Below are 12,860 nucleotides of genomic sequence, written 5' to 3'. Positions count from 1 at the left end.
GACCCGATGAAACACTTATGTAAACACGGGCTAGATAAAGGAAAGGAGTGTAAAAGACAGGAGCTCGTGGTTCTGGTCACTCAGCTTTTGGAGCACGAACCCACTGGGTCCATCAGTGCCGGGACAATGACTGTTTCCTGCAGGAAGGGCCTGGTGTGGTGTCTCCCTCTCAGGAGGATGAAGGGGCGGCCTTGCTGGGGTCTGACTGCTTCCCTACGCCCCTGGGAGGCCACAGCGGGCAGTGGAGCAGACGCGCTCAGCTCTGCGCTCGCGTCCAGGGCAGCTGCAGCCATCCACGGAAGGAAGGACGCAGAAACATGCTGCACGCCAGTCAGGCCTGAGAGAACCCAAACCAACACTCCCCAACGAGAACCCACGTCTTGTCTTTCTCATTTAAAACTAGCTCAAAGTAAACAAACAAACAAACAAACAAAAAAACAGAAAGCGTTTGTGGCTCCAGAATTTAAAGGGATCCTGCAGCCTCGCAGGTCCAATTTCCTTATTCCACCCCAAAGGATGGGGAAAGGACAGGGCACAGTGTACACATCTGTCTGCCTTGTCCCTGTTGACTCACACAGCTGTCTCTCCTGCTATGGAGGCCAGACACTTGAAATGGGGCGCTGAGAGCCCCGGCGGGAGCCCCTTTGGTCTCTCATTGGCGTTTGCTTTAAATCAAGTGCCTCAGACACAGAAAAGGCACACTGCGGAGAGCCAGGAAAGCTTCCAGCGCTGGCGACGGCTCTCCCAGCCTACTGCTGGGAGTTCAGGCTGGGTCTTGTCTTGCTGTAAAACTTGCTGCTGCTCTGCACAGACAGAACCTCAAACCTCAGGTGAACATGAACACAAGCTGGTTAACAAGCTGCTTCTGGGGGTTGCAAAAGTCTTTCCTGAGCTGGGCACCGTGGCTCAGCCTATCATTCTAGCTACTGAGGAGGCTGAGATCTGAGGATCGAGGTTCAAAGCCAGCCTGGGCTGGACTCTTATCTCCAATGAACCACCAGAAAACTGGAAGTGGCGCTGTGGCTCAAAGTGGTAGAGCACTAGCCTTGAGCTGAGGAGCTGGAGGACAGAGCCCAGGCCTAGTGTTGAAGCTCCATGACCATGACCACCACCACCACCACCATGCCACCAATAACAACAACAAAAGACTTTCCTGAAATTTGCAAATTTTCAACAGCAAGGAAGATAGGAAGTGAAAAGAAACAAACCAATTCAAACGGATTCAGCCTGAGTGGAGATTGTCCAGGAGACACCACTGTCTTCAAGCAGAGGGATGGCCCACTTCTGGCCTGTCCCTCAGTGCCCACACACATGGCCACCCGACCCCAAGCTTCTCAGAAGGTGGCACTCACCTGGGAGTTCTGGATCCTAATTGTCCCTGGCGACAAGGCCTGCGTGACCACCTGGCCTTGCGGAGTGACCACGGTGACAGGCTGGTACACTGTGCCACCTCAAAAGGGAGAAGAGACTTTTAAGAACTAAGCTACTTTACAACTTACTTTAACTGCTCTTGTTCTACTTAAGGAGGGAATTTCAACAATACTCTGTAAACTGACCTTCTGTGACAAATGACCAAAGGCTCACTCCCCTCCTCACTAACCCACAGAACCAAAGGGGACCTCCATGCCCCTGCCTCTTCTGCCTGCCTCTGCCTCTGCCTCTGCTTTTCTCTCAATTACCACATATTAAAGACTGGCTAATGGCTCCAGATAAAGAAATACTTTCATTCTGGTTATATTTTGACCACTGGTTTTGTTTTTGTCAGTTGTGGGAATTGAACTCAGGGCCTGGGTGCTGAACCTGAGCTCGTTTGCTCAAGCTAGTGGTCTACCACTTTGAAGCACAGTGCCATTTCAGGTTTTCTGGTGGTTAATTGGAGGTAAGAGTCTCACGGGCACTGGGCTGGTCACTAGTGTTCTTTTTCCTGGGAGGTTTCCCATTCTGCTGTTATATGAGGTTTCAGTTACATTTTTACCACAGCCAGCAGATCCTGCTCCATTCCCAGCATGCCTTGGTCCACTCCCTTCAGAGGCTTTTGTTTCATTTGTAACCGTCTACATATGCCAAGGAATGCTGCAATCAGTCCCCTTCTTGAAATGGTTTTGGCTAGCCAAGTAATACTAAAATTAGGCCTAGGGCTGGGAAGGTGGCTCAGTGGTAGAGCGCTTGCCTTGCATGCATGAGACCATGGGTTCAATTCCTCAGTACCACATAAGCAGAAAAAACCAGAAGTAGCACTATGGCTCAAGTAGTAGAGCTCTAGCCATGAGCTGAAGAGCTGAGGGACAACGCCCAGGCCCAGAGTTCAGGCCCCACAACAACAAAACTTTTTTTTTAATAAAATAAAATAAAAATAGCTAGGTGCCATTGGCTCACACGTGTAATCCTAGCTACTCAGGAGGCTGAGATCTGAGGATCACAGTTCAAAGCCAGCACGGGCAGGAAAGTCTGTGAGACTCTTATCTCCAAAAAACGACTAGAAAACCAGAAGTGGCACTGTGGCTCAAGCAGTAGAGCGCTCGCCTTGAGCTGAAGAGCTGAGGGAGAGCGCCCAAGCCCAGAGTTCAAGCCCCACGACTGACAAAAAAAAAAAATTAAAATTAAAATAAAAAAAAAACACAAAATTAGGCCTATAATTTTTGCTAAACTAACAATTCATGATACAGCTTAGCTTTTTCAGTTGCTGTTAAAATTATAATTCAAAATTCTTATTTAAAAAGCACAAATATTTTTTGCTATGTATTTTCAGCACCTTATGTTAAGACTTTTTGTACAAAATACTTTAGGTAGGAAAAATACAATTTAAATATTATTATATTTGTTCATAATAAGAAATATTCAAAGAACTAGATTCTAGTACAATTATATCAGGAGCTGGAATTGAACAAAATACTGTGAAAGTACAAACAAATGTAACAATTTTAAAATTCATATTTATACACTCATTTGAATATAATAGATCTTCTTTTCTGCCCAGTCTTACAGAAAAAATGGACATATGATGGTCATACCTGCCACCGTTGCCATGGTTACATTTCCCTGCTGCAGGGCGGAGGCTGGTACCACAATTCCCTGGGGGCTGAGGGTGCCCGTGATGGCACTTTGGACCTGCTAAACATTAGAGCACACATGGATGCGAGGGCGAGCTGGCTGCGACACCCATCACACCATGATCACCAGGTTGGTCCCACTGAGCTGCTGGCTAGGCGGTGTCCCCTTCCTCCCGCACATGCTCCATGTGCCTCCCTCCCGAAGCTATGCACTTGGTCTAAGAGGAGAACCATCCCTGACAGAGAAGGATCGTCTTCCGTCAAGGGTAGACAGGTAGCTGGGCTCCCCTGCTGGAAGCTCTCAAAGTCCCAGGGGGGAAAAATCCCGTCCAAAACTCAAAGGAAGGGCATAATGCTATCACAACAGAGGGAAGGCCTGAGGTGCAGTGCAGACTCTCTGACAAGTTTTCAGAAAATAGGGTCCCTTATGAAAAAGAGATGCAAAATGACTGCTAAATACAGTGATCAGTACTTAAACGTTGGTGTCTTTCAGTACTTACCAAGATAAAGAAGCAAATGGTACTCTATTCCACTCCCCATAGACAAGGCCAGGGTGGGTGGGGCCTATAATGTAGACGGAAGACCCACCCCTTCCCTCTACACCCCCATCCCATCCCCCAAGCTCAGAAAGACATTTTCTCTGGCCCTAGTCACGCCGAACCAGACCAAGTTCAAAGAATCAGATCTCTGCAGCGGGGCAGTCATCCAGTGAGTCCAGCACCTGTAAAGGTGCTGCTGGTCTCAGGAGCAACCCACAGGAAGCAGGCCGGGCCCTGGGGACAGTACCTGGGACTGCACAGGGGAGTAGGGGCTCCCAGGCTCCCCGCTCAGCAGGGTCTCGCTGTTCATCTTTGTCTTTAGACAAGCAATGTAGCGACTGCAGAAATCTTTGCAGAGTTCATTCACCTTTTCCAGCTCAAGAAGATGAATGCGCAGGACCTGGATTGCTTTCACCATCTAGAAAGAGTTAGTGGACATTTAGCTGAGATCAGAGGACAGCAATCATCACTGTCACACGTGTCGGGTCTTGGTTAGTGGGTGGAGATACCTTGGATGCTAACAATGGAGGTGGAACCACATCTGAAACCACACATGGACAATGTCTCAGAGCTGCTGAATCGACTCTGGGCCATGAAGGGCATCTGGTCTACATACAACACGGAGCCCAAAGCCACCCTCAGAGCAGCCATGCTACAACTCTGTCCCTACAGACATGGGGCCACAGCCCAGCCCCAACTCACTGTGGCTAAGCAGGTCTCTCCTTTGCGCTACTCCATCCCTACAGCCACACGATCCCATACGTGCTTCCTAATTTCAAAATCCCAGGTCTTCTAGATTGTATTTCTAGTGTCAATTCTAAGAACTCTGCTCACACAAAGATTTCTCTTACAACTTTCCTAAAGTTTAATAATTTGGTATGAAGTCACTAAATTTTGAGGTAAACTACCCCTCAGCAACCGATGACTACTAATAACATCAACTCTGCTGTCATCAGCACCCCTCTCCTGGGAGTCACTGGCCCTCTGCCTGTAAGCTTACACAGGAAGTACTGCATCAGGTTGGAGAAGTCTTGGAGGACACCAAGTCTTATGCCAAGATTAGGGATCTACCAAGAACAAAAGGTGGGCACACAGGTCTGCTGTGGAACCTTCACAAAGACCCGCACAAGCTGGCATGGAGGCAAGGATTCTTTTTATTTGTTGTTGGTCGTGGGGCTTGAACTCTGGGCCTGGACTTCAGCTCAAGGTGAGCACTCTATCACTTGAGCCACAGCACTACTTCTGGTTTTCTGAGTGGTTTATTGGAGACAGGAGTCTCACAGTCTTTCCTGTCCTGGCTGGTTTTGAACTGTGATCCTCAGATCTCAATCCTCCTGAGTAGCTAGGATTATAAGTTTGAGCCACCACACCCAGCTCAAGATAGGAAGATTCTTTCACTCACTTGTCCAAAGAAAAGCACAGAAACCAGAAGATAGAACCATGGGTTTTTGATACATTGAAACGAACTTGTTTTATAATGATACAATTCTCTAGTGAACTTCTTCACTAGAAGCTTAACATTTTGTGAAAGGATTTCAAAAGTTTTTAAAAAATAAAACACTGACTTTACTTACTAAGTTGTCTGTTTCCGGATCCTCACAGAAGAAGGGTTTCCCTTCTTTTTCCTGTTTCCTGACAAAGTTCTCAATGTCCACATCAAAACTGGCAGAAGTTGTACCCTCTGAGCCTTGTGTGGACTGTTCACATTTTTCAAACAACAAAGCTAGTAGTGGGAATAGTGGATGCCTGGAGAGATAAGAAAAAAAAAAGGTGTGCTTTTTCCTGAGAATGCTTTGGCATGTGTGTGTGTACGCACTCGCACACATACACGCGTGCACGATTTATGTTTTTGAGAGAGACTGTCTCATTATGTAGCCCAGGGAAGGCCTCCAAACTCACGATCCTTCTGTCTCAGCCTTCTGAGTGCTAAAATTATAAGAATGAATCTTTACCCCTGGCTTGTCTGTGTGACGTTCTATAGCGGCTTTGCTGAGCTCTCAATTCTTCATTTAAAGTATACAAGTCAATGAGGAAAAGTGCGTTTTAGAGGCATGCAACCATTATCAGTAAATAGTAGACTGTGATCACCCCCAAAAGAAATGCTGTAGCCACTAGCAGCTGCTATTCCCCAAGGCCAATCCCATCACAAACCTACTTCCTATTTCTCTGTTTATTCTACTCATGTCATTGAAAACAATTACCCGTAATCACTGGAGTTTGGTTTCTGAGACTCAGCATGTTTTTGAGGCTTATTAGTGTTGTAACCCACACTGGTCCTTTACTGCTCATGGCTGAACACTACTCTTAGGAAGGCAGCTCCTATTTCCTTCTCTATCAGTTGGTGGATGCCTGGCTTTGGGCTATTATGAACAATGTTAATGCCATCATTCCTGTACAAGTGTGTGTAGGATATACATTGTCATTTCTCTTAGGCATGCACAGGAGTAGTTTCTGGGTTGAATACAACTCAACTTTCTCTGTCTCACTCTCTATGTCTCTATTTTTGTGCTAGTCCTGGCCTAGGCACTGTCCCTGACCTTTTTTGCTCATGGCTAGTGTTCTACCACTTGAGCCACAACTCTACTTCCAGATGTTTTTGGCAGTTAATTGAATAATCTCACAGACTTTTCTGCCCAAACTGCCAAATCTAGGCTTCCTGAGTAGCTAGGATTACAGGTGTGAGCCACCAGTGCCTGGCTGGGGGTGGGAAAGATTTTTTTCGGTACCACTTCTGTTTTTATGGTGGTTATCATGAGGACTTTCCTGCCCAGGCTGGCTTTGAACTGTGTTCCTCAGATTCAGCCTCCTGTGTAGCTAGCATTATAGGCATGAGTCACCAGTGCCTGGCTGGGCGTAGGGATGTGATTTTTGAGACAGGATGCAGCTATATACCCCAGACTGGCCTAGAACTGGGGATCTTTCTGCCTCAACCTTCCCAGTGCTAGGGTTACAAGGATACACTATCAATCAAACTTTCTGTTTTTTTTTTTTTTGTCGGTCGTGGGGCTTGAACTCTGGGCCTGGGCGCTATCCCTCAGCTCTTCAGCTCAAGGCTAGCGCTCTACCACTTGAGCTACAGCGCCACTTCCGGTTTTCTGGTGGTTTATTGGAGATAGGAGTCTCACGGTCTTTCCTGCCCGGGCTGGCTTTGAACCACGATCCTCATATCTCAGCCTCCTGAGTAGCTAGGATTACAGGCGTGAGCCACCAGCGCCCGGCTTTCTGGTATTTTTTTAACTATGCAGTACATATCTCTTAGAAAACTCATGGATCGGGCTGGGAAGGTGGTTCAGTGGTAGAGCGCTTGCCTTGCATGCTTGAGGCCCTGGGTTTGATTCCTTAGCACCACATAAGCAAAAACAAAAAAGCCAGAAGTGGTGCTGTGGCTCAAGTGGTAGAGTGCTAGCCTTGAGCTGAAGAGCTGAGGGACAGTGCCCAGGTCCAGAGTTCAGGCCCCACGACCAGACCCCCCCCCCCCCCCCCGCAAAAAAAACAACTCATGGATCAAGTGGAAACCTCCGGAGAGGTTTCCTGAGACCAGGGTGAGTGCTGTGGTATGTACCCCAGCCTGCTTAGGGGACACTGTACCCTCCCACAGTTCATTCTCCAAAACCCTTCTCACAAACTGGACTGATTGCATGAGTGGACAGCTTAGACAGTTGGTCATGGATCCCCACCCAGTAGGACGCTCTGCTAGACCTTGCTTTAAAAACTCATTTTAATTTCCTTTTGTACCGACTGCACCAGTTCAGCGGCCAGTGCCGCTTCAGAGCCTGCCACTGACGGCAGCACAGTGGCCTGCAGTGTGCCAGTGTGCCATCCAACAGCCCCGCCATTCCCTGGCACCCTCCCTAAGTCCTCTGCAGTTGGTCACATTTACAATGGAGGGCGCTGCAGTATGCAAAGGCCATCATCTTCTAGGAGAGATGCCTGCAACAGCATCGGAGAAACACTGCAAATATGACTAGGGCCACAGTCTAAACAGAGATAATAAACCTGCTTGTAAACCTTGAGGACAGTATGCTCAGGGACAAAAAGCCCACTGTTGCAGGATTCCATTTATATTAAACATTGAAGTAAACTCTTTTGTTGTTGTTGTTGATCATAGAGCTTGAACTTGGGGCCTGAGCTCTTTTGCTCAAGGCTAGCACTCTACTACTTTGAGCCACTTCAGTTTTCTAGTGGTCAGTATTAAGAGTCTCACGGACTTTCCTGCCCAGATTGGCTTTGAACTATGATCCTCAGAGTAGTTAGGATTACAGGCATGAGCTACCAGCACCTGGCTGGTAGTTAACTCACGCTGGTATCGGGTCTTGAACTCACGGTCTTGTGTTCTACCACTTGAGCCATGCCTCTGTTCTGACTCTTCACTGGTTAACTTTCACTTTAGGCTGTTTGTCAGTTCCTTACTGGTCCTTTAAAGCTTTGGGGTACCAATACTTTGTGTGTGCATTACACACATATGCTTCCAGCCTGTTACTTGCCTTTTTTTTTTTTTTTTTTTGTCGGTCGTGGGGGCTTGAACTCTGGGCTTGGGCACTGTCCCTGCGCTCTTCAGCTCAAGGTGAGAGCTCTACCACTTGAGCCACAGCACCACTTCTGGTTTTCTAATGGTTTATTGGAGATAAGAGTCTCTAAGACTTTCCTGCCCGGGCTGGCTTTGAACTGTGATCCTCAGATCTCAGCCTCCTGAGTAGCTAGGATTAAAGGCCTGAGCCCCTGGCGCCCGGCTATGTTACTTGCCTTTTAAATTATTTTTCCATGTAAAGGGTCTGTTTTGATACTCAAGTCTTCTTGCTGTTTTGAGTTTGCATTTGGGTGGTTATCTGGAGATAAGAGTCTTGCAGGCTTTTCTGCCCAGACTGGCTTTGAACCGAGATCCTCAGATCTCAGACTCCTGAAGGCATCTTCAAGTGATGGCAACCTGTATTTTGTTTTCCTCCAATTCGTTGTACATTTTTAATCTTGGATCTTCAAGTGGGATTTTGCAAGCAGAGACTCTCTCAGGTGGTCTTCCCATGTCACCAGCTCCTCCAATGTTTATGAGTCTTCTGCCTAAGAACCTGAAATGCTGTGCCTTCCTTCACCCACAGTTCAGTGACCTCTTCCATACAATAGTGACCACTCCGTGCACTCTTGCCTGGAATCACGCCAACTGAAGGACTGTGACAAACAGGCTACTTTATTACAGCTTCCAGTCCCCGTCTATTCCACCTCTTCCTGCAGGGCAGGTAAATACCATTTTTATATTTCTTGGTGTGACTTTATTCAAGTGTTTCTCTTCTGAAAGGTTTGGGGTTGTTTTCATTTTTTATTTTTTCGCTGGTCCTGGGGCCTGTCTGGGCCTGGGTGCTGCCCTGAGCTTTTTGCTCAAGGTTGGTGATCTACCCCTTGAGCCACAGTGCCACTTCTGACTTTTTCTGAGTAGTTTATTGGATGTAAGAGTCCCACAGACTTTCTTGCCTGGGCTGGCTTTGAACTGCAACCCTCAGATCTCAGCCTCCTGAGCAGCTAGGATGACAGGCACCCAGCTCTTCTTGTTTTAATTAATGATTTTCCTGTATGAGATCAACTGCAGCATCTTTTGGTGGGGAGGTTCCTACTGGGCTTTGATTGTATTAAGTTTATAAGTGGGTCTAGGAAGAACTATGACACATAGCACTTACGCAGTGACACACACAGCTCTACTGTGTGTGGAGAGTGAACCACGAGCACCAGGCTTGGCCATGTTTTTGAGACAGGACTTTGCTTCCTGGCTGGCATTTGCCTGGACTGCTACCTGCATATTTTGGGCTTCCTGTAGTTTCTGGAAAGACAGGCAGACTGCTCTTCATCTGGCCTCCTTCTGGTGAGATGCATCTTTTGGACTTTTCCGCACTGCCTGGCCTGGTACGGCCACCCTCTGGCCCCAGTCTACCAGATACCTTAGGGTGACAGGCACAGGCCACAGTGTCCAGCTATGAATTCAGAAGGGGCCTCACAAATTTTCCTGCCTTGAATCGAGATCCTCCCACTTCAGCCTCCCAAGTAGCTAGAGTTACAGGCATGAGCCACCAATGAAATATTTTTAACTGGATTAGTTTAAAGAGATTTGAGTCCAATGTTTAAAGAACTCCAACTACTGTATTTTAAATTGTTACTTGTAAACCGACTGTCCCTGGTGTGCAGATCTGCATTTACACATGTGTGGCTATGTAAACGCTGCTGCACAAAGGATTCAAAGCAGCACCAGGACTCCCAAACCCTCCTTTTGCTCTGGTGCAGTTGTGCCACACCCAGACCCCAGTACCGACCACTGTTGACCAGGTCAGCATCGCCACAGCAGTGCCATTCATGATATGGTTCAAGTGAAACCACATCGCTGGGTGCAGCTGGAACTCACCCGAGTTCCTGAACAGGGCCAGATTCCTCCCTTTTACATGTGCAGTGAGGCTGGGAAGGTGGCTCAGTGGTAGAGTGCTTGCCTTGCATGCATGAGGCCCTGGGTTTAATTCCCCAGCACCACATAAGAGAAAAAGCTAGAAGTGGCGCTGTGGCTCAAGTGGTAGAGCACCCACCAGCTGAGGGACAGTGTCCAGGCCCAGAGTTCAGGCCCTATGACCAAAAATAAGTAAATAAATAAAACAAAAAAATAAATATGCAGTGACATTCCAGTGCATGGATATACCACTGCTCTCCTATCTGTCAGCGGAGAAATACTCCGGTTGTGCCTAATTCATGACAACTGGGAACATAGCTCCTACAAATGCAGATGTGCACTGAGCCAGGTATTTGAATTCCCATGTCTGCAGCAGCACTAACCAAGGTCAAAACATAGAAGCAACCCAAGCATACCTGTATAGTTAGATAAACAAAATGTGGTAGATGCATACAGTATAATATTCAGTGTTAAAAAAGAAGAGGGGCTGGGAAGGTGGCTCAGCGGAAGAGTGCTTGCCTCGCATGCATGAGGACCTGGGTTCAATTCCTCAGTACCACATAAGCAGAAAAGGCTGAAGTGGTGCTGTGGCTCAAGTGGTAGAGTGCTAGCCTTGAGTTGAAAAGCTCAGGGATAGCTGGGCCCTGGTGGCTCACGCCTGTCATCCTAGCTACTCAGGAGGCTGAGATCTGAGGATCACGGTTCAAAGCCAGCCCGGGCAGGAAAGTCTGTGAGACCCTTATCTCCAATAAACCACTAGAAAACCAGAAGTGGCGTTGTGGCTCAAGTGGTAGAGCACTCACCTTGAGCTGAAGAATGCAGGGACAGCACCTAAGCCCAGAGTTCAAACCCCACGACCGACAAAAAAAAAAAAAAAAAAAAAAGCAAAGCTCAGGGACAATGCCTAGGCCTAGAGTTCAAGCCCCACAATCAACGAAAAAGGAGGAGGAGGAGGAGGAAGAAGAAGAAGAAGGGGCAGTAGGCATGGCTCAAGGCTCAAGTGATGGAATCACTGCCTATAAACTCAAGACCCTGAGTTTAAACCCACCAGGATGAAAATTTTTTTAAAAAGTAAAACACGTGTGTGTGTTTGTGTGTATCTGTCTGTCTGTCCTGGGGCTTGAACTCACACTCAGCGCCTGAGTGCTGTCTTTGAGATTTTTTGCTCAAGAGTAATGCTCTACCATTTGAGCCACAGCATCACTTCTGGTTTTCTGGTGGTTAACTGGAGATAAAAGTCTCATGGACTTCCCTGCCCAGGCTGGCTTCATTGAAGTGCAATCCTTGAGATTTCAGCTTCCTTAGTAGCTAGGATTACAAGTGTGACCCACCAGCTTGATGTATTTTATAACATAGATAAACACTGAAAATAACCACCACACAAAGAAAACTATGACATTATGCCAGCTAGAATAAGTCAGCCACTGAAAGATGAGACACTTTGAACAGCTGGTCAGTATGGCTTGTCTTGTATACACTTGGTCATTTAGTAGAGAAAGGTAGGAAATGGTAGCTGCGAGGAGCTGGAGGGAGTGGGCGTCAGTGTGGAATGGGTACCGAGGTTCAGTTCAGGAGGATCACAGGCTTGGAGGTGAATAGTGGTGCTGTAAACAGTGTGAGTGAACTTAACCACTGAGCTGTATTCCTAGAAATAAGTAAGGTAATACATTTTGCTAGATACTTTGCCATGAAAGTAAAGCACTCGCAGACATAATTCTGAGTGAATGTGTGTGCTCGCTCAGGTTCACACCCTGGAGTACAGGACATCGACAGCTCATACCAGTGAGAAACCCACAGGCAGCGCCCTCCTCCAGTAGCACAGTAAGTCCAGCATTGGTGCCGGTGCCATAGTTTACTTCAGTATTCTGACAGGCGCGCAGTGGCCTGTGGCCTGTGACGTGACACTGCCAGCTGTGTTCGAGCCTTTGCCAGCTTTTCCCCTGAATTGCTTGCTTTCTTTCTGTTGTGTTTTCAAAGTTCTTTATCTGATATATTCTAGATATAATTCCATGGCCAACCATGTGTTGCAAGTACCCCTCCCCAGCATATAGTGTGTCTTGTCTTTCTTTCTTAGTCATGAGGCTTGAACTCAGGGCCTAGGCACTGTCCCTGAGCTTTTTTTTTTTTTTTCCACTCAAGTCTTACGTTCTGCCGCTTTGAGCCACAGAACCACTTCTGGTTTTTCTGGTGGTTAACTGTAGATATGAGTCTCATAGACTTTCCTGCCTGGGCTGGCTTCAAACTGCAATCCTCAGAGCTCAGCCTCCCGAGTAGCTAGGATTACAGGTGTGAGCCAACAGCACCCAGAATCTTTTTCATTTTCTTAACAGCATCTCTTGGCAAAGCTTAAGTTCTAAATTTTGATTAGGTCCAAATTATCGCATTTTTATTTTATAAATCATGCTTTTAGTGTCCTAAGAAAGAATTTTTTGCTGGACGCTGGTGGCTCACGCCTGTAATCCTAACTACTTCAGGAGGCTGAGATCTGAGGATTGCGGTTCAAAGTCAGCCCTGCGCAGAAAAGTCCTTGAGACTCTCATCTCCAATTAACCACCAGAAAACCAGAAGTGGCGCCGTGGCTCAAAGTGGTAGAACATTCACATGAGCAAAAGATCTTAAGGAGAGCCTGAAGAAAGGGCTTTTTGTCCAACATAGTCCAAAAGACTCTTTTGTACTTTCCAAAGTTGTTAACAGTTTTAAAAGTTGCATTAGATCTATAATACCAAATCTTTGTATAAGATGTAAAACTACTCTGAGGATTTATTTTGCGTACAGATGTATAAACTGTTCCATTACCAGTTGTGGAAAAGTAACCTGAATTACTTTCACATCTCAATCTAAGCTCAAATGAAA

The 12,860-nt window shown here is 46.9% G+C and overlaps 1 protein-coding gene across 6 annotated transcripts in view; it reads right to left on the bottom strand.

Annotated features, from left to right (window-relative positions):
• Pknox1 (PBX/knotted 1 homeobox 1) overlaps positions 1–12,860 on the bottom strand; it is a 48,746-nt gene that overhangs the window by 18,758 nt on the left and 17,128 nt on the right. For 5 of the 6 annotated variants that reach the window (XM_070030838.1, XM_070030840.1, XM_070030839.1 and 2 more), the window contains 4 exons: positions 5,164–5,335; positions 3,837–4,007; positions 3,012–3,111; positions 1,353–1,450 (listed from right to left, as the gene is read on the bottom strand). In XM_070030838.1, the coding sequence (XP_069886939.1) occupies positions 1,353–1,450; positions 3,012–3,111; positions 3,837–4,007; positions 5,164–5,335 (541 nt within the window). The remainder of the gene's footprint in view (positions 1–1,352; positions 1,451–3,011; positions 3,112–3,836; positions 4,008–5,163; positions 5,336–12,860) is intronic. The other variant, XM_070030842.1, reaches the window with a different exon arrangement.

The sequence above is a fragment of the Dipodomys merriami genome, unplaced genomic scaffold, assembly GCF_024711535.1.
Source record: "Dipodomys merriami isolate MVZ:Mamm:240054 unplaced genomic scaffold, mDipMer1.0.p SCAF_2, whole genome shotgun sequence".
Classification (NCBI taxonomy): domain Eukaryota; kingdom Metazoa; phylum Chordata; class Mammalia; order Rodentia; family Heteromyidae; genus Dipodomys; species Dipodomys merriami.
The sequence above is the reverse complement of the archived record's forward strand: the minus strand, read 5'-3'. Positions and strand labels throughout refer to the sequence as shown.